We start from the raw sequence: 21,583 nt of genomic DNA, 5'->3' as shown, positions 1-21,583 counted from the left end.
CAAATCTACGGAGCAGAGACAGCTCAACTAGTCGGAGTCACATGACCATCTATAGAACCCCCCCAAAAAAAGGAGAGTTCTATAATCATTGAACTGGATATCCACACTTTATAGTGACCATATTGACTATAATGGACCATGTAACAAAGACGCAAAGAAGTAAAAAAAGAAAAGAATTCAAAAAAAGGGGAAAGAAAAATTCAAAAAAATCCAAAAAAAAAAAAAAAAACGTACCTTGACTCTTTTCCCGGACTGCGCCGCCGTGCCCCTCCATTCCCACTTCTCATCTTTTCTCCATTCCTCAATAACCTCCCATTTCTTAGATCTTCTTTTGAAAACCATGCCTATTTCCACTTACCATTCCAATCCCCCGTCAGGCATGAACGGGAAAACCTGATATCCATTGCCCATCTCCGCAATATTCAAAGAGAAAAAAATTTCCCCCGACCGCTTTCGCGCTGCACTCCCGCTCCTCTACACCAACCTAGACACCTGGAGCTTCTTCTCTCACCTCAGAGACCTGATAGGCTCCGAGGGAGGTTGCGAGAGCATCATCTATTGGGTTTCCCCTGATATTTTTGATATCCTTGGCCTTTCCACACCTTTTCTCCCTTTCTTCATTTCCCCGGAGACTGTCCATCCCCACCAAACCCGGAGGAAATTCCAAGGATACTCAATTGTCTCTTACAATGGCTCAAATACGGTCGATGGAAGCCCGCGTTGGGCGGAAAAACCAACGTGAGTTCTTGCTGATATCGTTTTGCGGCTGCGCACGTGGGGGGGGGGGGGGGGGGAACCCGTCCCCCTTACGTCTACACTGTCCCTGTGTCCCCTGACTCTAACGGCTTGTCATAGGCTACGGCTCAAAAGGCGAGCGACTTGTAGCCGGTGTTGTCCCTATATCCGCCGACAAGACCAAAGTCCTCATGATTCAGTCCGCAGGACCCGGAGGCTGGGTACTCCCTAAGGGTGGATGGGAGCTGGATGAAAAAACCGCCGACCAGGCTGCATGTCGTGAGGCCTGGGAGGAAGCCGGTGTTATCTGTGTCGTGATCAGAGATCTGGGTCTCATCCCGGACATGAGACCCTCCGGCCTTCTTACCGCGCAAGCCCCCAAGGCATCATACCAATTCTTTGAAGTCACTGTCGAGCGAGAGGAAACCGAGTGGCCTGAAATGCACAAGCGGAAACGTCAATGGGTCTCTTACGCACAAGCGGCCACTGCCCTTGCAAATCGACCCGAGTTGCTTGAAGCGTTAAATCGCAGCTCGTTGAAGCGGTAACCCCTATCGCGTGCACATTCAGTTCTCTTGCACATTGAAGACTCTCCCCTCCTCATTTTTCTACCTCTACGTGCATCGCTATTCCGAGAGAGCTTCTCCCTGATAATGACTCGCCATGACCAACTCCAAAAACCGGTGGCTTCGTTGCTTCAACTGTTGGCTTTGTCTCCCTTTTACCTTTTACCTTTTTTTTTTGCATCTTTGACGGGCTGCCGCTACCCGTCCACTGTTTCATTTGCGAATGAACCATCTGAGCCTCTTCAGTTTTGCTCTGTCTCCCTCTGATAGACGCCTTTTGCAAGCAGACTTGAAAGCTTTGGGACGTTTTTCCATTGATACTGGAGGATACCTTACTTTGTGATATCGGACTATTTTATCTGAATCCATTGCTTGCACTGTTTAATTGCCAGATTTGACTTGAGCGCACTTTCCTTAGTTCTAGACACCAGTCTTTTGGATGGATCCAGTGTCCATACTCAGCAAGTGAATCAAATCCGAACCACTTTCTCTAATCTCTAGTCTGAGAAGGAGAAGAAAGGAATGGACAAAAGAGAAGCGAGATCATCTTCTTAAAATTGTAAATGTAAAAAAAAAGGAACGACTTGATTCTTCACTCCAGAGGGTGGGACCCAATTAGGCAAAGCGTAAAAAGCTGTCTCCGAGGGAGCAAATCCGCGTGCCCTCAAGCCAACCACTTCGCGCTCGAATCATCTACCACACCAGCTCTGATTGCCCTGTCCTTCGCCCTTGCACCCCGCACTCTTCAACCTGCCCTCTTACTGTACTGCCCCACCGCTAAACACCTCCAGCTCCAGACAAGGGTGGCGGCGAGCAGCGCTGCCGCATACATACCAACATGGATTACGAAATGGATCTCGAGCCCACAGGGCCCCAAGTCACAGTCCGCGAAGTAAGCCGAGACGTTTCTAAAAGTAGGAGGATACAAGACTCACAAATCCCACAGGCGGAGCCCTACCGCGTCGACTTCAGGCTGACCGCAGTCGACCTCGCATTCGCCAACTCCCTCCGACGAACCATCCTCGCCGAAGTGCCCACTCTGGCACTCGACCTGATCGAAATCGAAAGCAACACTTCTGTTCTCCCCGATGAATTCCTCGCCCACCGCCTCGGTATGATCCCCTTGAACTCGTACAACTGCGACCAAGACCTCGACTACACACGAGACTGCGACTGCGAAGACCACTGTGTGCGCTGCAGCGTGACGCTGTCTCTGCACGCGCGCTGCGGTAGCGGCATCATGTCTGTTTACGCACGGGATCTGATTGTCGTTGGCGAGCGAATTAACGATAAGATTGGCGATCCGGTTACCACTGACCCGGAGAACAAGGGTCCCTTAATCTGTAAGCTGCGGAAAGGACAGGAGATTAAAATGACTTGTCTGGCAAAGAAGGGAACTGCTAAGGAGCATGCCAAGTGGGCGCCCACTGCCGCAGTCGGCTTTGAATATGATCCCAACAACAACCTCCGCCATGTGGACTACTGGTATGAGCAGGATGCGGCGAAGGAATGGTACGTAGTTTGAGTGTCGATGGAATATCTACGAGGCTACTTTGATCGATTTGCTGACAACGGATTTCTGCAGGCCTATCTCGGAAAACGCTGCCTGGGAACCCGCTGCCAACCCCGACCAGCCCTTCGACTACGATGCTGAACCTAACTGTTTCTACTTTGACGTGGAGAGCATCGGTAACCTCGAGCCAGATATGATTATCCAGCAGGGTATCGTGTCGCTCCAGCGCAAACTCGCAACCACCGTGTCTGTCCTCTTAGGCGAAGGCGAGGATGGACACGCCGGAGGCGCTGAAGATGCCGAGATGATGGGTGCCAATGACCCTGATGCTTATGAGCCACCCGAGGGCATTGACGGAAACATGACTGCATACGGGAACGGTGCGGCTAGTGCTTGGGGCGCTAGTGCACAGACACCGTACGGTGCTACGCCTTACGGGCAGAGCAGCTATGGGTTCTAAACGTGCATACCCCAGCAAGAAAAATAGAGCTCGAGCATGCGCAATGGAGTTTTGATTTGGTAAATTGGGGCGCACTCTGGAGTTTTCCGTTCTTTGTATCTTTTGCTTTTGGGGACGATCTTCTGGTCCTAGAGAATGACTGCTCTCTCTCTCTCTCTGTATCTCAACTATCTACCCGGTGGTTCAGTGGACACTGAACATGAAAATACTCAATATCATGGAACTTTTGCGAAGACTAACTCTCTTTCTCAAAGGATCACTTATCTTGTGGGTGAAAACGTAAACGCTCTAAACTACTGACCACGCATGAAGACCCGGATGCCAGTGATGTGCTAAACCCGTACACTCTTGTCTCGTTACAGAGAGCCCCAGGCTTGTAACCAGCATCAGATTGGAACAATCGCCGAGCCCGTCAAAAGCGTTTGTATTCTAGCGTCTACAACTCCACAATCCGTCTAGGACTAGGCGGGGGTCCATTCGAAGCCGAGAGCAGTCCTGATATGTCATTCTGCATACTCCCGACGAATGACTTGTGTATGTGCCTAGATCTAAGCAAGCTCATATTACAAGGATTGCCAAGCTAACGAGTGCAAGACGGATGGCGGTCGACGTCAAATTAATCAGTTCCGATTAGCAGGTTCAACCCAATGCCTACTTGGAGGGGATCAAATTTGAAGATCAGAAATGTTGATTTTGAAATCTTATCAAGCATAGGAAAAACGTCTAGCAAATCTCGAACCAGCTGCTAAAATGCCCATCCTTTCCCAACGCCTGCCATGCCACAGAGGCGATGGCTATACACCAGAAACAATCATGCCTCGCTAAATTTGCACAATGTTAAACACTCAAACAGTATTCCCAGAAAACGCTCTACTCCATCAACTCAATCGGCGGACGCGAAGTCTTGGGCGGCATTTGGTTAACAGACAGCTCAATAGGGCTCATCGCATTCATGTCGACATCCTCATCCTCGCCATCCATCGTCATATCCTCAACCGTCACCGCCGGAAGATTGGGGCTACTGCCATGGTCTTCGGGGTGGTAGATGATGGTACTGCTCCTGCTACGCTGCTGGGAGCCAGCAAGCGGCCAGCTGGACATACGCTTGTGAGAAGAGGTAGAGACCGGGGTTGCGGGGTCGGCTGCAGACGTCTCCGACTGCATCTGATCCGTCTTCAGCATGGATAGGGCAAGTGCCAAATCCATAGCGTGGACTTCCTTGTTGGGCGGGCCCTCGTTGCGCACGACCCATCCGTGCGGGGGGCTGGGCGGCGGCGAGATAAAGAACATCTTGGAGACTTGCGGGGCTTCCAGGAGTTTTGGCCGGCCGCCGTCTAGGATTGCGGTTGGCTCGCCGAAGTAGATACGGGGGTGCACGTCTCGGTTTAAGAGGCGCTGGCCGTCCAGGAGTTGGCGCACTGCTGTGGCATCGGCTTCGTTGTGGAAGGAGCACACGATGCGGCGCATTGAGGGGAGTGGGGAGAAAGAGTTGAGAGGTGCCACTGCAGTGATTTTATTGCGGATTTCTTCCAGTGCTGGGGGTTGGAACACGAGGAGATCGTGGAGATCGGTGATTAGGAGGGTGTTGGATGGTAGTGATGGTTGGGAGAGTGCCGGCATGTTGGCGATATCGAGAGAGAGAGATGGTCGCGGTGTGTGAAGTGAGCCAGTGAGTTTGGGTGACGAAGCCAGCGAGCGTGGAGGTGAAGCTGAAGTGGCCATTTTGTATGGGTTGGATGTTTTGGGTTGGAGGTTGGAGGTTGGAGGTTGGATAAGAAAACAATGAAGATTGCCACCGGATAAGAACTCTTTGAAAGAGAAGAAGTCTAGAATTTTTCAATGGACTGTGTCAAATGGCGAGAATGATTCTGAATGGTACTTGATAGACACAAGACTTTGGATTTGCCTCTCTTTAATACTGCCAGAGTAGATTTTCCCTCAAAATTAAGCCGTGAGGCGCAGCTATTGCCATCCCTGCACTGCCTCTATCCGTGTACGGAAGACGTTCCGGGACTCCATGTTCCTGGCGATCCATCTGTTCCCGGCTTACACCTTCAGATCAAAATGGCTGTGATCTACTCCGTACTATCTTCACTATTCCCCCCCCTTGATTTTCCTGGAACTCACTGGAATGAACTACAACGTTTCCAGCCATAGTGCTGTGGCTGCGCCATAACCGCCACACACTGCATTCATTTGATCTCCCATGCCAGCCACACCCCGTGACTTCCTCAACAGAAACTCCGCCCCCTTTTCTGCCGGACTCGGAGTACGACGTCTACGGCGTTGGATGGAGTCCTTCATCCATAGCCTCGCCTAAGCCCCATTGGCGTGTACGTTTTATCATTCTGCCTACGTCTTCTGGGTCTCCACTATCATGCATTGCCACCTACAACATAAGTTGTACAGTTTCTTTTCTAAGCCTTGGAAAAGAAACTCGGGGCGTTTACTTTTAGTCACAAGGCTATTCAATTGATCACTTAGGGATCGTGTACCCTCTCGTTTGGCGACTTCGCGAGATATGGTGAAAATAAAGGCTAAAAAATGATAACCTGGTCCCATCAGTTGTAGAGAACACCAGACCCCAGCCTTGTCTGAGTCGAATGTCACAAAATCCACTCGGATACTCCGAACGTGGCTTTTAAGGAAGAGATGTCTTTGAGATGTCTTACCAATTCAAAGGGCCAAGAAAATGGGACCGCATAGCATAAACACCATTCATGCAGGAGCTTGAATTATGTGCCAAATGAACCACGAGCACACCAATGACTCTATTCTACAACTTGCTTCCCTGAAGCTGAACCTCTCTAGCTATCTTTGGTTCCGACTCGGCAAGGCGTTCCCGTCGCTGCGCCCCTTCCAGTTCAACAACGACTTTGAACGCGGCTTCAACGTCGTGTTCCGATAGCCATTCCGTATACGGTCTGCCCGTCAGTCGAGCAACAAGTGCAGCATCCTCTTCTTCGGGTGTTGCAAAAAGAGTCCCTTTTTGGTTGATCTGGCTGTGCACAATACTCAGCAACCGAGCTGTATGCGGCTGCCTAGTTCGACTGTACAGCCCCAAGGCCTTGTTGATATGTCTAGTCGAGAACGTGGCATTCTTCGAAGCGAATACTTCTTTAAATGCAAGGGCGAGAGCGAGGGAGTCGTCTAGTGCCAGCGAGCCTCCGGCTGCGAAGGCACCGCCGTGAGCGTGGGCTGCGTCTCCGATTAGAGTCACTCGAGACCCCAAGACCCAGTTTGGGAGAGCATCTCCCGCGAAATTGGGATAAAGATTTGTGGATGGTGTGAGCCCTGCTAGAGCTTTGACTGTGGGGTTCCAGTCCTAGGGGCTGTGAGTCAAGTGGGGTTGAATAGGTCAATCGAATACGTATGTTGTACCTTGTACCTCTGTCTCAACAACTCCACACTTCCAAGTTGATCCCACGCAATACTTTTCTCCACCTCCTCTGCTGATCGCGGGTCATCGTATGTACCAACGGTGGTGTACTGGTTCTTCCCTGGGTCTTGTCAGATAGATGCAGCCATCAAATGCTGTTTGTTTTTCACTCACCAAGTCGAGACGCAAAGAAGGTATCGTTAGGACCCCACTGTCGATGATGTTAGTCATGGTTCCAATTCTCCCCGCCACCGGGATACCATACCCAATGCATGGAATCAGCAGGCAAATCAGGGATCTTGCCTTCGACCAACGAGGCATCAAAGGTCGCCCTCATGAATACCTTCCCACTGAATTGTAGCTTATAATCCGGGATGAAGGATTGTCTAACCCTCTTGTCTGAAGTTAGCGAAAGCGCAATATTAGTCAAGGTTATTTCACAAACCGATCGAATCCCGTCTGCTCCAATGAGGATATCTCCATGGGCACTACTCCCGTCCTCGAAGTACAGCGAAACCCCAGCCTCGTCCGCTTCCGCACGCGCAATCGGTTTACCCAACTGGATTGACTCTCTGGGGACATGCTCGAGCAGAGCCGAGTGCAAATGGCCGCGGTGGAAGCGGGTAGTATGGTGACGGGGATCAGAGACGTTGGTGTGAGTGTCTGTGGACACCACTTGGTCCGTTTTCCAGTGGCTAATTGTCCATCAGTCAGCGCAGCACAACTCGACTGTCTGTGAAGGGTTCCTACCGGAATATCTGCGGGATTCCACTTGGGCCTCTAAACCCGACTTTGTCTGATAGAGCATTGTGTACGCCGAGTTTCTCCAGTGTGCGCATGCCCTAAAGTTCATATTTCCGATTAGCAAATCTCTCAATTTCCCAAAAGAAAGGGGAAAAAAAGCGCGAGAGACCTACATTTGGACTGAGGGCGATGCTCGCTCCGATTTCCAAAAGCTCCGGGGCTTGTTCATATAGCTGGATATCCAAGTTTGGAATGGTCGATTTGCGTGTTAGCGATATAGCCGTTGCAAGACCGGCGATGCCTGCGCCAGCGATCAAGACGCGAACCGGTTCGCCTTTTCCTGTCATTTTTGTTGTACTTGGATCTATTGGATCTATGTAGGCCCAATGCAGATCAGTTGCGATCAAAATTACTGGCACGATCAACCTTTTTTTTTTTTAATAGTTCGGGTCTCTCTCGATGAACTCAGGGCTTTTTAAACACACCAACACTGCAGCGCTGACGCAACCCCGCAATGGCGACTTTAGGTGTGCTTTAGAGTCAGACTCGCGTGCGGGTAAACGAATTGCAGTATTCGAGTGGTTATAATTATCATCGCTATTATTGTGTTGGGACTCTTTGAACTCTTCAACGCAGATCCGAAAATCCAAGCCTTTCCGTTTCGTGCATCACTTCCTCAGGGTTCAGGTGGAAATTCATCCTTCCTCACTTTTTAAGATTCTGTCTCTCTTTTATCGTATGAACCTCCCACCTTGATTTTTAATAGCACCTTCCGTAGCTTTCGCTCGCCTATATACCATTTCCGTCATTCTCCTCCATATATAGCAATCCAGGGGTCTGTAGCGTCATCTTTTGTCAAGTCCCCCGAGAACATCCTCCGTATCTCTCTCATCGTACTCAGTCACCCCCCTGCGAGCTCACCGACCATTGATACCAGCAGAAATCGGGAGACATTATAGATGTACGGTAACTTGAGGGTAAGAGAGATTAAGTTGGGAAGTCTGAATGAATTTAAAATGAAGAGGGCGAAAGTGTGCGTAACCCATGAACCGTCAGGGATGGCAGTGCCAAGTTCGTGTAGGAGACTCCCCAAGTAAAATCTAGGTACAGATATGTCCGCTGTCTCGAACGGAGTATTCTTGGTTAACCGATTGTAAATCCAATGGCATAAATAGGCTCCTACATCCCGAGGTGAGTGCGATCATCTTCGGCGCCAGCAAGGATTCCGATACACAACAATCGGCCTGAATGACGTGCCAGCCCATCTGTGGTGATTTCCAAGCACCATAAAGCATCTTATCTCCTCGCGTCGTTGGGAATTCATTCAAAGGTGAGAAGAGATTTTTCTTTTAAAAAAAAAATTCTCGTGTATCAGTTATAAATAGTTGAAACGAAATCCACGGTCGACAACAGATCAAGATGGATATCCAGGAGAGACAGCCTCTCTTAAACTCAGCTCACCCCAACATTCTATCTCTCAGCTCTCCACAAGAATCACTCAGTTTTAGATCTGAGGCGGTCCCCGCATCATACGTCGACACTCTACCAGGGACCCCCGACAGAAAGAGTATCAACTGGTCAAGTGCATATATATTAGTCGTTTCGCAAGTGATTGGGAGCGGTATCTTCGCAACACCCGGCTCAATCGTCCGATCTGCCGGAAGCATAGGATTAACACTGCTAGTATGGCTGGTTGGGACCATATTATCCGCTTGTGGGCTAGCCGTCTTCATGGAATTCGGATGCATGCTCCCTCGCTCAGGAGGACAAAAGGTAAAGCGCACTGCGGCAGAATTGCAGAAACATGTCCGCTAAAAATGCTCTCCTTTTTGCGCAGGTGTACCTCGAGTATACTTACCCCCGACCGCGATTTCTCGCATCAAGCCTGATAACAGCCCAAGTAGTGCTCCTGGGGTTCACGGCGAGCAACTGCATTATCTTTTCGAAATACACGTATTTTGCGCTTGGAATCGAGCCCACCGAGATTCAGCATAAGGTGCTGGCTGTTGGCCTCTTGACTGCCATTACCGTTGTCCATGGCTGTTTCTTGAAATCGGGTATCCTTGTACAGAACGTCCTGGGCTGGGGGAAGATCTTCCTCATTACCGTGATGTCCTTGACGGGAGTCTGGGTAGTTTTTCTCGGGTTGTATGGAGATGATGATAACATCCATCCGGTGTCCAGAGTCGCCAGTTCGTGGTCTTGGGATTCGACGTGGGAAGGATCGAACTGGAGCTGGAGTCTGCTTTCGTCGGCTTTGTTCAAAGTCTACTACTCCTACGCTGGGTTGAGTAATGTGAACAATGTCCTGAGTGAAGTCCATGATCCCGTGGGAATAGTGAAGACCGTGTGTCCGACTGCGCTCGTCACAGCGGGTGGTCTATACTTTCTTGCGAATCTTTCATACTTCCTGGTCATTCCACTCGAAGAGATCAAGAACAGCGGAGAATTGGTCGGCGCATTGCTCTTCGAAAGAGTATTTGGAGCGCACGTCGGAAAGATCTTCTTTCCACTTGCTATTGCCATTTCAGCTGCCGGGAATGTGATGGTGGTGACCTTTGGCCTGGTACGCTTTTAGACAGATGGAAGTGACAGCTAAAACACTAACTTTCGAAGGCACGTGTGAATCAAGAGATAGCCCGACAAGGCTTTCTTCCATGGCAAAAGGTTCTATCATCTTCACGGCCATTTGGGACTCCACTGGGTGGACTGATTGTACACTACATTCCTTCTATGTTAGTGCTCGCCTTACCACCGCAAGGAGACGTCTATAACTTTATCTTGGACTTGGAGGGATACCCTGGACAGATGTTTGCCTTGGCACTCACTGTCGGTCTATTAATCGTACGACACCGGGAGCCTCATCTACCACGACCCTTCAAAGCGTGGTTGCCGGCTGTCTGGTTACGGGTTGTGGTGTGTCTAGTCCTGCTAGTAGCACCCTTCATCCCACCGGAGAATTGGCGGGACCTCGATTATTTCTACGCCACCTATCCACTTGTCGGGATTGCAATGTGAGTAACCCCTTTTCCATGGGGGAGTTACCTCGCTAACAAAAAACAGTGTGCTCTCGGGTGTTCTCTACTGGTATGTCTGGACAGTGCTACTCCCACGATGGGGAGGTTATCAACTCGAGGAAGAGAAGCAGATTTTGGCCGACGGAACTAGTATCATCAAGCTTGTTCATTCATATAATAAGTGATAGCGTTGACCTATCCCATGATCACTTCCTGGGATTGGTCTTAGGTCTTTTACTCATGTCTGGAAGACAGCGTTGGTTCATTTTGGTTCATATCATGCCGAGTCTGCTTTTAAAGGGAGAAGACCTTCATCTTTAAGAATAGTAGGTGGATAGTGCCCAGGACTTCTTCACTTATTAACGCAGCCATGTAGAAAATGACCGAGGTTTGAGGGTTCAGTGATCACCCAGGCAATCGTGCACGACAGACAAACGGATCCATTCATACTTCTTCCCTCCTTCCTCTCTTCCTCTCCCTGCCTCTTTGCGTCTTCGCCCCCCCCCCTTCTCTCTCTCATTTTCCCTTCCCTATTCAACATCTTAGCAAAGAAAACACAGCATACTGTATTTTGTAAATCACAACTGGACTGGACTTTCAAACACATTATTCCCAGTTCTACGGAGCTTTCTTTGAACAAATCTTTGCTTCGCCATGGCATCTATGCCTCAGAGGCATGACCGGCCGCCTCCTCCATGTCCCACCTGGGTCTATTCCAACAACTCCGACACCCAGTGAGCATTTCCACTTTAGCAGGGCTGAATGCAGCCATCTAACCAAACCAGTGTAGCCAAAGATCGCTTTTGGTTCGGTCAAGACTATGTTCCCTTCAGATCCTATGTCACGGATATTGCTGGAGGCTCGGTTGAAGTCATTGGAATGGGAACTGTCAATCTCGCCACCGTGAGTTTGCCATTCCAGACCCGTCCGAATCCGCACAGCTCCCTTCGCTTGAAGAATGTGCTACATGCTCCTGCAATGCTTTGCAATATCATCGGAAGCCCTGTAAGTGACAACTACACAGTTATGTGCGGCCCCAATACCTCAGAGATGTCCGGTTTTATTGTGAAGAACGCCGACGGTTCTGTCATGGCCTACTTCAAGCCCATGAGACAAGGCCCCTGGCTGTACCAAATCCAGCTTGGAGAGCCTCCACTCGGCCATGAGTTTGGGATTTCGCCTTTGTGCCCTAACGGACTCTACCTGATTCACGCCTTCTGGTCCCAGCGTGAGCGGCACCGATTTGAAGTCTTGAGAGCATCCGGTCTGATTCGAGCCTCCGGCGTAGAGCCGCTGACCCCGGCCGAAAAGAATTGGTTCGCGAAGCAACGTATGTCTGAAATGGGAATTGCGCTGGCCTACGGTTTGAGCAACAACAGGGAGGAGCATCGAGAGGAAAGCCGTGCCATCATGCGAATTCTCAAATCCCAAGCCGAAAATGAACCGAAGATCTGATCCCAGATGAACCCTGTGACTCTCGAAAGGAAGTAATTTCTATTGCAACTGGATGGTTATTTCCGAGGTGTGAGGGAGGAACTCGTTAAAGTTATCAGTCTCCCATAGCTTCATACACTTTCGAAATACCCCAATCACACGACACATTGCAATGACCCTGCTTCCTTCCCAAATCGTCTCATTAAAGTTTCCAAGCAGAGTCATTTTCGACTGACCACGCCACCACGTCGCGTACATCTCATACTCTTATCCAAGGAGCTGGATCCGCCATTTTTAACGACAATATCCACACCAACGCCATTGGTCAACTTGAGAACCTCCTTATCCCAGTCGGACATTTGAGAGTAGTTTATCGTCATAATCGGCGGGGTTGAGTACTTGATCTTCATTTGCTCAAGCTTCTTATCACTCGAAGAGGTCAAAATCACCCTCAGGCCCGCAGCCCTTCCAAGCTTGAGTGCAAAAACACTGACCCCCTCCAGTACCTAAATTGGTCGTTAATGTCGAACCAAGTCCCAACCCTGGGAGCACATACCTTGAATCAACACAGTCTGCCCAATACTAATACCTTTCAATGCCGACCAAGCAGTAACACCCCGCACAAGGAATAGTAGCAGCCTCCACCCAGTCGAGATAGTCCGGAAATTTATACATACCATCCTCGTCAAAAATAATTTAATCCGCCATCACCCCATCCTCATCAGCTGTCAGCCACGACCGCTTCCCTTCACGCCCTGAAAGATTCTCAGTGTCGGCTATAGGCCCGGCCCTATCCCCGACTGCCAATCTCTTCATCTTGTCTCCAACTGCGATAACCTCGCCTGCCGCGTCGTTACCTAAAATCTCATTTGGAATTACCGGCCAAGGATTCTCTCCATTTGCGATGTTGGCGTCACGGTAGTTAAGAGCGACGGCATGCGCTTTAATTAAGACTGCGGTCGGTGCAAGTCGCACCGCGAGCACTTCCTGTACAATCTTGAGCTTTGGCTTGCCTGAAGTAAAATCGTCGGTTCGTCTAAAGAGGCGCGACGGTGGGTGACTTGAGGGCTCGACATTTCTTCTGTGAGCTTTTCATAGTCGGAACCATCCGTCAGAGTCAATGAAATGGTTCTGGTTTATAATGGAGATACTAGCATGTGCCGATGTCATTCTATTATGCGAGAATACGCCTACCCCTCCTTCCAGATACATGCGTTTATCTATTTTAACTGGAATTGCTTTACTGCCCAATTTGATGAGAGCCCGTCGTGACTTTGACGCTATACCACTTCTGCCTCTCTTTCTCTGGCACCTGGCTAATATGGCAGTTCTGGTCACAGCAAAGGACCTGATAAACTAAGGTGACTGAACATGTGGTACTTGTACATTCTGGTGTCGGATTGTAGACCTACATGTCGAACATGGACCGCAGGCCATCCCCGCTTAGCATGATTTTATAACTGGAAATTACAACATTTGTCTTTTCACAGGCTCGATGGCTGGAACCGTTGATGAAACACATTAGAACATGCTTAGGAAATTCTATGAATGAATCAAACTTCTTCTTGGAGAGAAGAAATTCCTTCTGCGTGGAAATAACTCGACACGAACCCGAAAAGAGTAGACAAAGCTGGACATGCTCTCGGAATCCCTTGCCTTGTATGGCCCAAGGCAGTCAATCAACATATCCAGGTGAGGAAGGTTTGATACAGACAGCTGACATGCCTTTGTTTTCACATTTTGTAACGCCAGGTGGTTATGCTAAAGCAACTTGAGCAAAAGCCTTGAGCAAGAGACCTCGGCTAACATGAAATGGTACCGAAATTTGCTGCTTTGCATACTGGGTGGTTGCAAATGGCAAACTGGTCAACAGATGCAAGTCGCAGGTCAACAAGGTACTGCTTCATATGTGACTCTCATCTTACACTGTTTCACACCATGCAGTACGCAATGGCCTTGGAGAAGCCAGAATCCCCTCGGCACAGCGTTTTTCCTTGCCCAGGCGGTCAGGTGATCCCCAACTAAATTTGTCCGAGGACAAATGAACCCGCCTCAAGTTCAACGAGTCTCTATTCTCAATTCCACACATCACTATTCATAATGTTCCAACGAACTATCCTCAGACAGGCCCAGGCCGCCCGCTCCATTTTCTCCACCTCCATTCCCTCCACCGCATCGCTGGCGCTGCGACGGACTTCACAACAAGCACGTCTCCCGGCCATCCGGCCATTCTCTCCCCGGTCTACCCGTCTCTACTCAACAGAGACCAAGGAAGCCACTGAAGCCGAGAAGGAAGAGAGCGCAGAGAATGCAGAGGCCGAGGACCCCGTTAAAAAGGAGCTCGAACAGAAGACTAAGGAAGCCATTGAGTTCAAGGTACGCTAATTCCCCATGCTACGGGTAGCTCTTTAGCTCTTTCGTAGACGAGTATTAATCCAAACTTGCGATTAGGACAAATGGCTCCGCTCCGTTGCCGAATCCCGCAACCTTGTTGAGCGCAACAAGCGCGACATGGACGCCGCCCGCAAGTTCGCCATTCAGGGTTTCGCAAAGGATCTCCTTGACAGCATCGACAACTTTGACCGCGCGCTGCTGGCCGTGCCCGCAGACAAGCTCACCGCTGCTAAGACCGACGAGAACAAGGACCTCCTTGATCTCGTTGCTGGTCTCAGCATGACCCAGCAAATCCTTCTCAACACCCTCCAAAAGCACGGTCTCGAGCGCTTCGATCCCGGCGAGAAGGTCGACGGCAAGGCCCAGAAGTTCGACGCGAACTTGCACGAGGCGACCTTCATGGCACCCGCTGCTGGTCTTGAGGACGGGGATGTTATGCACGTCCAGAGCAAGGGCTTCCGTCTTAATGGCCGCGTTCTGCGGGTGAGTTCCAGCTCCGATGCCCATGACTCTAGATTATTGTGACTAACTGTAATCTTTTCTTTTGCAGGCTGCTAAGGTTGGTGTCGTCAAGAACGCTTAAATTGTCGACAAAAACTTCGATTCTTAATCTTTCCACCTTTTCGGATCCTTTCCGCATTTTCATTTTCTTTCTCTCTGTACCATATGTCATTCCTCATGATCATGATAGGGTTTAATGCTCGGATATGGCTGGCTTTTGGACCCCGGAAATTACTCTTCCTTGCTATCTTTCTGCTCGTCTCTTGGATTCGGCTGTATGATACGCACTTGTTGCATGTGTCTGGAGGCGTACGGATCGTCTCATGTTGGTGGTGTGTTTTCACTTGTTTCGTGACGTCTGTACCTCTATGCCCCCTGATATCTCTCTCCTCCTCACTGTATAATATACACTTCCTCGGGGCACTGTTTTAGCCTCTGGTGTCAGCATTTTCCTTCCGCCATGGGTAATCACTAAATTATCTTCTGATCGAAGGCCAAGCTGGCTAGAATCTAGATCCACTGGAACTTGGGCTTAGTGAGATCCACGTATTCAATATTGGCATGGATGAGAGGAATGCTGTATCTTACAAATTCTCCGCAGTAGTCACAGTATAGTACAAAGTATGACCCAACAGTCTCCAAGCTCACCTCAGCTCAACACCAAGCTCTCCCACCAGCTTCTCCCGGACCTTCGAATGCAACTCATTACTTTCTTCGTTCGTCAAAGTCCGCTCTAAGCTCCGGTAGTTTATGCGGTAGCACATACTCTTCCGCGAAGTCTTGGGATGCGTAAACTCATCAATGAGAGTAACATCCTCAACAAGATCCCCACCAATCCCACGAACAATCTCCATTACATCATTCTCATGGAAAGGCACACCCCCACCAGCAGCACTGTTACCACCCGTCAGAGTCGCAGGAGGCAACCAGAAAGCAACATCTTTGTAACAAGCCGGATGCTTAGAGAAAGGCTCGAAGCGAGCAATATGGCCAGCCCGGAACTGCGACAGGAACCGCTCATCCCGCGACCAGAACAGCCTGATATCAGGAATATTGAAAAGAAGCATAGCAATCCGCTCGATGCCCAGTCCAAATGCCCATCCAATCCGGTCCGGCACGTCGGAGTTGATCAACAGATCCTGCTTGATGATCCCGCACCCCAGAATCTCCAGCCACTCATCTTGCCAGAACACTTCCAGCTCCCAGGACGGGCTGGTGAACGGGAAATAAGCCTCGACCCAGCGAACCTTGAGCGGTTCCTGCTCCACGCCACCACTACTCGCCGCAGCGGCTTTGCTTGCTTCCGTGAAGATCGTAATCACCATACGCTCAAGAGAACGCTTCAGATGCGCTGCCACAGCCTCGACCTCCTCGGCACTGTGGTGCTCATCCTGCAGCGGGTTCCGCTGAGCATGGATAGTGGGGTTCGGGTCTTCGACGACGACATCGTGGCGCGTGATCCTCTCCACATCAGCCATGATCCTCGCTGCGGTTTCGGCCGATGCAGATAGTGGATTGGTCGTGGGGCGCTTCCATAGCATGGCGCCTTCCATCTGGTGGAAGACGGGGTAATGGCTGCGGTCGATGGCGTCGCGACGGTAGACGTCAGCGATCACGGTATATCCGACCTCCTCTGGGCGGGTTTTTTCATTACGGGCGATTTGCTGGAAATATGCTTGCTGGTGTGCGCTTGTGTGGGTGCGCAGCACTGTCTTGTCGTTCACGTAGTAGGTATCCGTGCGGCTGCGACCCGGGTGGTCGGCGGGAAAGCCGAGGACGTCGAAGTTTTGTCTTGTTGAGACGACGGGGTTCTTCTCTGAATAGTTTCCATAGCTTGGGGATGCGAATTGGCTTTCGATGAGTTTGCGTGTAATGGCGAGAGGGTGGTTTTCGTCCAGGTAGAGTCGGCGTCCGATATGAGATAGGATTGTATTGGGGGTGTTGGTCCACTGGTCGGTTGGGTAGGTTTCCCCTTCGAGTTTGAGGGTTGATTGCTGTTGGGGACTTTGTGGTGTAGTGGTTGCGTGCTGTTCACTCCGGCGAACTGCGGTTGAGCTCCATTCGCGATTGCGGGAGAAGATGGGAGTCAGTTGGAGGGAGCGCGGAATGGTGTTTGGGGGCCGGATTGAGGCAATTGACCAACGGCCACTGCTTGCACGCAGGGCTCGACCTGTAGCGAATAACCTCATTGTTGGGTTGGACGTGAGGTTTCAATGTTGTCTATCAACGATCTCAACGCATGTTCGGGTCGGCGAAATTAGTTCCCGAAGTACGGAGTTCACTTGTCTAGTCAATCTGCACTACAACAATTGTAAAAAGCTTTAGTATTGACGTCTTTCTAGAAGAAAAGGCTTGTGATTTGAAGATGATTGGATTACTGGATAGTCACTACCACTCTTGTCGAGTCAGTACTAACTTATATTGAAATTTGAAAGTTGTTTTCTCTGTTTACACGCACCACTTTATAAATTACACATCTCTGATGGTATATAAACATGATTTAAACAGGTAAACAGTTATGCTGACCTTATAAACAGTTTCAACTCCTTTCCTTCCTTTTTAAACATGCCACAACGACCGAGTTCAAACACCACTGCCGAGAAAAAGAACCCGCGGAACAAGCGCTTGAACTAGAGTTACCTGATTCCAGTCATTAGGATGTTCAACATCTTTAATACCCCGGCTGTTATCTGATATCATATATTATCATAATGCTTCTCCAGAAAGCCTTAATGCACATGGTATCTGACCCCTCCTGCAGAACCCCTCGATAGTCTGACGCCAACCGCCCAATATCCGTAAGAAACCCCGAAGATCCGCATGGTGGCCGATCTCGTGTTAGATTTCTTGGGTTCTTATAGTAGCGGTGTGTGCATAGATATCCTCGGCATGCATTTTAACGACCGAACGAGGATATTCAGAGTGCCCAAGGGGTATCTGGGACCAGGGCTGTATGTGCCCATACAAGAGAATGTCGGCAAAGGAAAGGCCGGGCTATGGAAAGGCCCGTAAACCCGAGAATATGATTGGTGTAAGGGAAGAGCCCCGATCAAGGCACTTGGTCTGATTGGCTACTTCTCACCGTTCGCCGGAGTGTCTTCGGGGATCTGATTTGTCTCCGTCGGTATTTAAACCAAAAATTACGTCACGTCGCGTTAAAGGCCGAGAAAAGTCCAGAGAAAAAAAAATTAGCTTTTGGGATTTGCTCTCCCCGCCTTTTTCCCTCGGTGTATGTTTAGAGGGGTCTTGTTTTCCAAGATGGTAGACACCGGTAAGATGGAGGCTACTCACTCTCGGGTCGTGCCCGTTCAGACGCCCGCGCAGTCAAAGCCGAAGCAGGTGCATTACCCTTTTTGGTTTGGGGGTTCGGCCTCATGTTTTGCTGCGTCCGTGACGCACCCCTTAGATTTAGGTAGGTTCCTATATCCTCCCTGAATGATAGAATATATGCTGACTCTGCGCCCCTAGTTAAGGTAATTGCAAGCTCCTAATCCTCCAAGACAACGGCCCATGGCCACAACCCCAAATCCCGATGCTGATATCTGCTCGTCGCATGATAGGTCCGGTTACAGACTCGTGCACCCGATGCACCGAAGACTATGGTCGGAACATTTGTACACATCGTGAAGAATAATGGCTTCACGGGGTTATATAGTGGTGTATGTGCGATCCCAAAATCCAGTTGATAGCGAATGCCCCATCGCTACCAGGAAATGCGCACAGTTGGCTAACAAGGGACGCATTGCATCTGGAATAGTTGTCAGCGGCGATGCTACGTCAAATTACATACTCCACAACGCGCTTCGGTATCTACGAAGAACTGAAGTCGCGCGTTGTCTCGCCCACCTCAGACCCCGCCAGCGCACCAAGCCTGGTCACTCTCATTGGCATTGCCTCGGCCTCCGGATTCATTGGCGGAATTGCAGGCAATCCAGCCGATGTGATGAATGTCCGCATGCAACACGATGCATCCCTCCCTCCCGCTCAGCGCCGCAATTACCAAAACGCAATCCACGGACTCGTCCAAATGACCCGGTCAGAGGGATTCAGTTCTCTCTTCCGCGGAGTATGGCCTAACTCCACGCGCGCAATCCTCATGACTGCCTCACAGCTCGCTTCCTATGACACCTTCAAGCGCATGTGTCTCGAGAAGGCCGGCATGGCTGATAACCTGGGCACACACTTCACAGCCTCGTTCATGGCGGGCTTCGTTGCTACCACTGTCTGCAGCCCTGTGGACGTGATCAAGACGCGTATTATGACGGCTTCTCATGCCGACGGCGGTGGTCAAAGCATCGTTGGTCTTCTGCGTGATATCTGCCGCAAAGAAGGCTTAGGGTGGACTTTCCGTGGCTGGGTGCCTAGCTTCATCCGTCTTGGTCCTCACACCATTGCCACTTTCCTCTTCCTCGAGGAGCACAAAAAGCTATACCGAAAGTTGAAGGGCATTTAGAGATCCAAAGAGTGATTGTTCCCTGTTTGTGACTCTTCCCCCCGATTATTCCCAACCTTACATCATTTATACCTTGTGTCCGATATAATCTCGACATAGACGATTTCTTGCCATTTCTCCGGTTTTCTATGGTTCAATTTGACACTCCGCGCACCATTTTCATTTTGGCTTGTACATAGCCTGCATTCTTTCGGACGTTTCCATCATCGGAGATTCGAAGGTTGGCCAGACACGGCCTGGGAGCATATCTAAAACATGGCCCTGTGGCCTTGTACACTGTGCTGAATTATGCATTTTTCTTGTCAGGACTGGGACTACATAGAATTAGATACACACATTGAATCGCATTCAAAGCATTTACGCTAAGACAGCATGGGTTCTACTCAGTATTTAGGTTACATATCCAAGCCAAGGCTCCCGCTTATTGCAAGCGTCTACTGATGAAAGATGTGTAGGGACTGCCGATGCCTTCAATCAAGTCGGAACAAGCACCAGCTAACGGTAGATTTCTCTTTACAATACGACGAGCCTAGAAACACCCTTTCTAGCCTTTTACGGACGGAACAACTTAGGAGAGGGGTTGTGTCCCCGCCTGACCCAGTAGAGTACATTGGAACTTGTCGATACATAAGAAAATTTGACGCGGCTCACTTGACCAACCAAAAACAGCTGTCGGTTATCTACTTGTCAAGGTGGACAGGGAAGTTGCCGGCCTCTGTGAACAAAAGTTAGCAGAAGTAAACACATGATTGGAGAAGAGTTGTAGATGCGTACCACGCTGACCGTCCCAACGATCGGTCCAGGCCTTGGGGCAAAGAGAGCGGAAGGAGTGGTAGAACTGTGAGAAAAGCCGTTAGAAGCTGCTGGGATTTGGGAAAGATTGTCGATGTCGAAATTACCTGTTTGCAGGGGCGGAAGTCCTCGCCCTTGGCAGTGGTACACTTGTAGTAGTCGACATAGTTCTGCCAGCAGTGCTTGGTCCTGCGGAGCGAATCAAGGTTAGATAGTGTGAAAAAGACACTCAACTAACAGCTAATCACATACTGGTTCTGCTGGGGGAAACGAGCATCGTAGCCTGCGATCCAGTCGAAAATTGTCAATTACACCATCTATCAGCCGATCGGGGATATCGGTCCACGCGCATGCGACAAGCGAAAGAAGTGGAAAATTTTTTTTCAAGTCTCACGTACCAGCTGCAATTAAATTAGCCATTGACTCTCTATAGGGCCATTGGCCCCGGTTTTCTCGGGAGGGGGTAGTAGACTTACCAGTGACGAACTTGAAGGGCTTTGTCTCGAGGACCTCATCGGGGTCAGCTTCCGGAATGGCAACCATATTTGCGATGTGTAGCTTCAGGAGAAACAACACAGAGGAAGAATTGGAGTGGAGTGGAAACAGAGGAGAGGAGAGAGTGAGCCGGGAAGAGCGACGTTGGGTGATTGAAGCTGTGAAGTGCCGGATATGACCGCGGGCGGTCAAGCGAGAGCCACTGAGCGTCTCGCTTTTACACCCGAGCCAGTCACGTTCTCGGAAAGCTGGTGTTTCAACCTCGCCCTCTATCCCACACTTCTTCTGCTACTCCAGAGTTGAACTACGCATATCGTCATGTATCCCACTCGCATGCTGCGGATGCAGCCCACTCGGGCCTTTGCTTTCCCTACTCCTGTATGTTATTCCCTTCGGCATTGGTCTTGTGTCTTGTGATCATACGATCCCTCGGTAACTAACTCGTGTCTGTAGAAGGAGCAACAAAGTGGTATGCATCTATGAGATCGCTGGATCCCGTGATCCATGGGGTCATGCAGAAATGGATCTACTTTTATGGGGACAGCCTTTGAACTAACCGTGCACCTACAGCTCACACTATCTCCCAGCGTCTGCGCCAGCTTAAGCGTGTGCCCCCCGAGTTGCTCCCTATCGGTATGTGCAATTGTGATGACTTTCGCGATCGGGAATTGAGCTAACGGTCTGTGTAATTTATAGGCTTCGTCCTGGCGTATGTTTCTCCCTGTTCCTGTTTGATACTATCTGCTGCTTGATTCCGGGAACACATGCCCGTCTTACGCCGAACTTTATCTCCCTAAATCTCTTGTCTGGCAATCAAGCTCGTGTCTTTCCCTGATGCTAACTTATCGTTTCAGTGTTGCCCTCAGCGCTGCTGTCTACTCTTGCGGCAAGAAGCTGATGACCGACAAGACCTTGCGTCTCTACCGCAACAGCCCCGAGAGCCGTGAGCACTAGATGTACCACCATGTTTCTTTAAGCTCTCAGAATTCGATCCGCAGTTTTTGGAATACTGCCGCTTGTATTGTTGATTAGGAGAAGTTGAAGCTGATGGGCACAATTTGCCAGTGGAGACAAAAAGGAACGGGCTTGAGATTGCGCCC

The 21,583-nt window shown here is 50.0% G+C and overlaps 11 protein-coding genes across 11 annotated transcripts; 7 read left to right on the top strand and 4 right to left on the bottom strand.

Moving 5' to 3' along the window:
• Positions 1–689: 689 nt before the first annotated feature.
• Pdw03_6587 (Nudix/MutT family protein) lies at positions 690–1,283 on the top strand (the record flags this gene model as incomplete). Its single annotated transcript, XM_014679851.1, has 2 exons — positions 690–738; positions 856–1,283. The coding sequence occupies 2 exons, from the start codon at positions 690–692 to the stop codon at positions 1,281–1,283; spliced, it is 477 nt and encodes a 158-aa protein (XP_014535337.1).
• An 856-nt stretch (positions 1,284–2,139) lies between these two features.
• Pdw03_6586 (RNA polymerase II subunit 3) lies at positions 2,140–3,274 on the top strand (the record flags this gene model as incomplete). The annotated part of the gene is made up of 3 exons (XM_014679852.1): positions 2,140–2,193; positions 2,248–2,813; positions 2,887–3,274. 3 exons carry the CDS (start codon positions 2,140–2,142, stop codon positions 3,272–3,274), a joined length of 1,008 nt encoding a protein of 335 aa, XP_014535338.1.
• Positions 3,275–4,144: 870 nt separating this feature from the next.
• On the bottom strand, positions 4,145–4,996 carry Pdw03_6585 (Calcineurin binding protein, putative; the record flags this gene model as incomplete). The annotated part of the gene is made up of 1 exon (XM_014679853.1): positions 4,145–4,996. One exon carries the CDS (start codon positions 4,994–4,996, stop codon positions 4,145–4,147), a length of 852 nt encoding a protein of 283 aa, XP_014535339.1.
• Positions 4,997–6,050: 1,054 nt separating this feature from the next.
• Positions 6,051–7,136, bottom strand: Pdw03_6584 (monooxygenase, putative; the record flags this gene model as incomplete). Its single annotated transcript, XM_066101393.1, has 5 exons — positions 6,051–6,599; positions 6,656–6,774; positions 6,828–6,864; positions 6,919–7,039; positions 7,099–7,136. 5 exons carry the CDS (start codon positions 7,134–7,136, stop codon positions 6,051–6,053), a joined length of 864 nt encoding a protein of 287 aa, XP_065956476.1.
• A 2,065-nt stretch (positions 7,137–9,201) lies between these two features.
• Pdw03_6583 (Major facilitator superfamily domain, general substrate transporter) lies at positions 9,202–10,599 on the top strand (the record flags this gene model as incomplete). The annotated part of the gene is made up of 3 exons (XM_014679855.2): positions 9,202–9,963; positions 10,014–10,411; positions 10,461–10,599. 3 exons carry the CDS (start codon positions 9,202–9,204, stop codon positions 10,597–10,599), a joined length of 1,299 nt encoding a protein of 432 aa, XP_014535341.2.
• A 469-nt stretch (positions 10,600–11,068) lies between these two features.
• On the top strand, positions 11,069–11,869 carry Pdw03_6582 (signal sequence receptor alpha subunit; the record flags this gene model as incomplete). Its single annotated transcript, XM_014679856.1, has 2 exons — positions 11,069–11,148; positions 11,200–11,869. 2 exons carry the CDS (start codon positions 11,069–11,071, stop codon positions 11,867–11,869), a joined length of 750 nt encoding a protein of 249 aa, XP_014535342.1.
• Positions 11,870–13,948: 2,079 nt separating this feature from the next.
• Pdw03_6581 (GrpE nucleotide exchange factor, coiled-coil) lies at positions 13,949–14,825 on the top strand (the record flags this gene model as incomplete). The annotated part of the gene is made up of 3 exons (XM_014679858.1): positions 13,949–14,224; positions 14,300–14,725; positions 14,793–14,825. The coding sequence occupies 3 exons, from the start codon at positions 13,949–13,951 to the stop codon at positions 14,823–14,825; spliced, it is 735 nt and encodes a 244-aa protein (XP_014535344.1).
• A 562-nt stretch (positions 14,826–15,387) lies between these two features.
• Pdw03_6580 (Phenylalanyl-tRNA synthetase alpha subunit (PodG), putative) lies at positions 15,388–16,932 on the bottom strand (the record flags this gene model as incomplete). Its single annotated transcript, XM_014679859.1, has 1 exon — positions 15,388–16,932. The coding sequence occupies one exon, from the start codon at positions 16,930–16,932 to the stop codon at positions 15,388–15,390; it is 1,545 nt and encodes a 514-aa protein (XP_014535345.1).
• A 1,069-nt stretch (positions 16,933–18,001) lies between these two features.
• Positions 18,002–19,196, top strand: Pdw03_6579 (Mitochondrial substrate carrier; the record flags this gene model as incomplete). Its single annotated transcript, XM_014679861.2, has 4 exons — positions 18,002–18,155; positions 18,212–18,216; positions 18,304–18,402; positions 18,501–19,196. 4 exons carry the CDS (start codon positions 18,002–18,004, stop codon positions 19,194–19,196), a joined length of 954 nt encoding a protein of 317 aa, XP_014535347.2.
• A 680-nt stretch (positions 19,197–19,876) lies between these two features.
• On the bottom strand, positions 19,877–20,503 carry Pdw03_6578 (Cytochrome c oxidase polypeptide vib; the record flags this gene model as incomplete). The annotated part of the gene is made up of 6 exons (XM_066101392.1): positions 19,877–19,911; positions 19,971–20,034; positions 20,096–20,177; positions 20,241–20,271; positions 20,383–20,389; positions 20,465–20,503. The coding sequence occupies 6 exons, from the start codon at positions 20,501–20,503 to the stop codon at positions 19,877–19,879; spliced, it is 258 nt and encodes an 85-aa protein (XP_065956475.1).
• Positions 20,504–20,801: 298 nt separating this feature from the next.
• Positions 20,802–21,437, top strand: Pdw03_6577 (NADH-ubiquinone reductase complex 1 MLRQ subunit; the record flags this gene model as incomplete). Its single annotated transcript, XM_014679863.1, has 5 exons — positions 20,802–20,861; positions 20,937–20,952; positions 21,054–21,116; positions 21,180–21,192; positions 21,338–21,437. The coding sequence occupies 5 exons, from the start codon at positions 20,802–20,804 to the stop codon at positions 21,435–21,437; spliced, it is 252 nt and encodes an 83-aa protein (XP_014535349.1).
• Between the last annotated feature and the right edge of the window lie 146 nt (positions 21,438–21,583).

The sequence above is a fragment of the Penicillium digitatum genome, chromosome 2 (assembly GCF_016767815.1).
Source record: "Penicillium digitatum chromosome 2, complete sequence".
Taxonomy (NCBI): domain Eukaryota; kingdom Fungi; phylum Ascomycota; class Eurotiomycetes; order Eurotiales; family Aspergillaceae; genus Penicillium; species Penicillium digitatum.
Note: the sequence above shows the minus strand (reverse complement) of the source record. Positions and strands in the feature narration are given on the sequence as shown.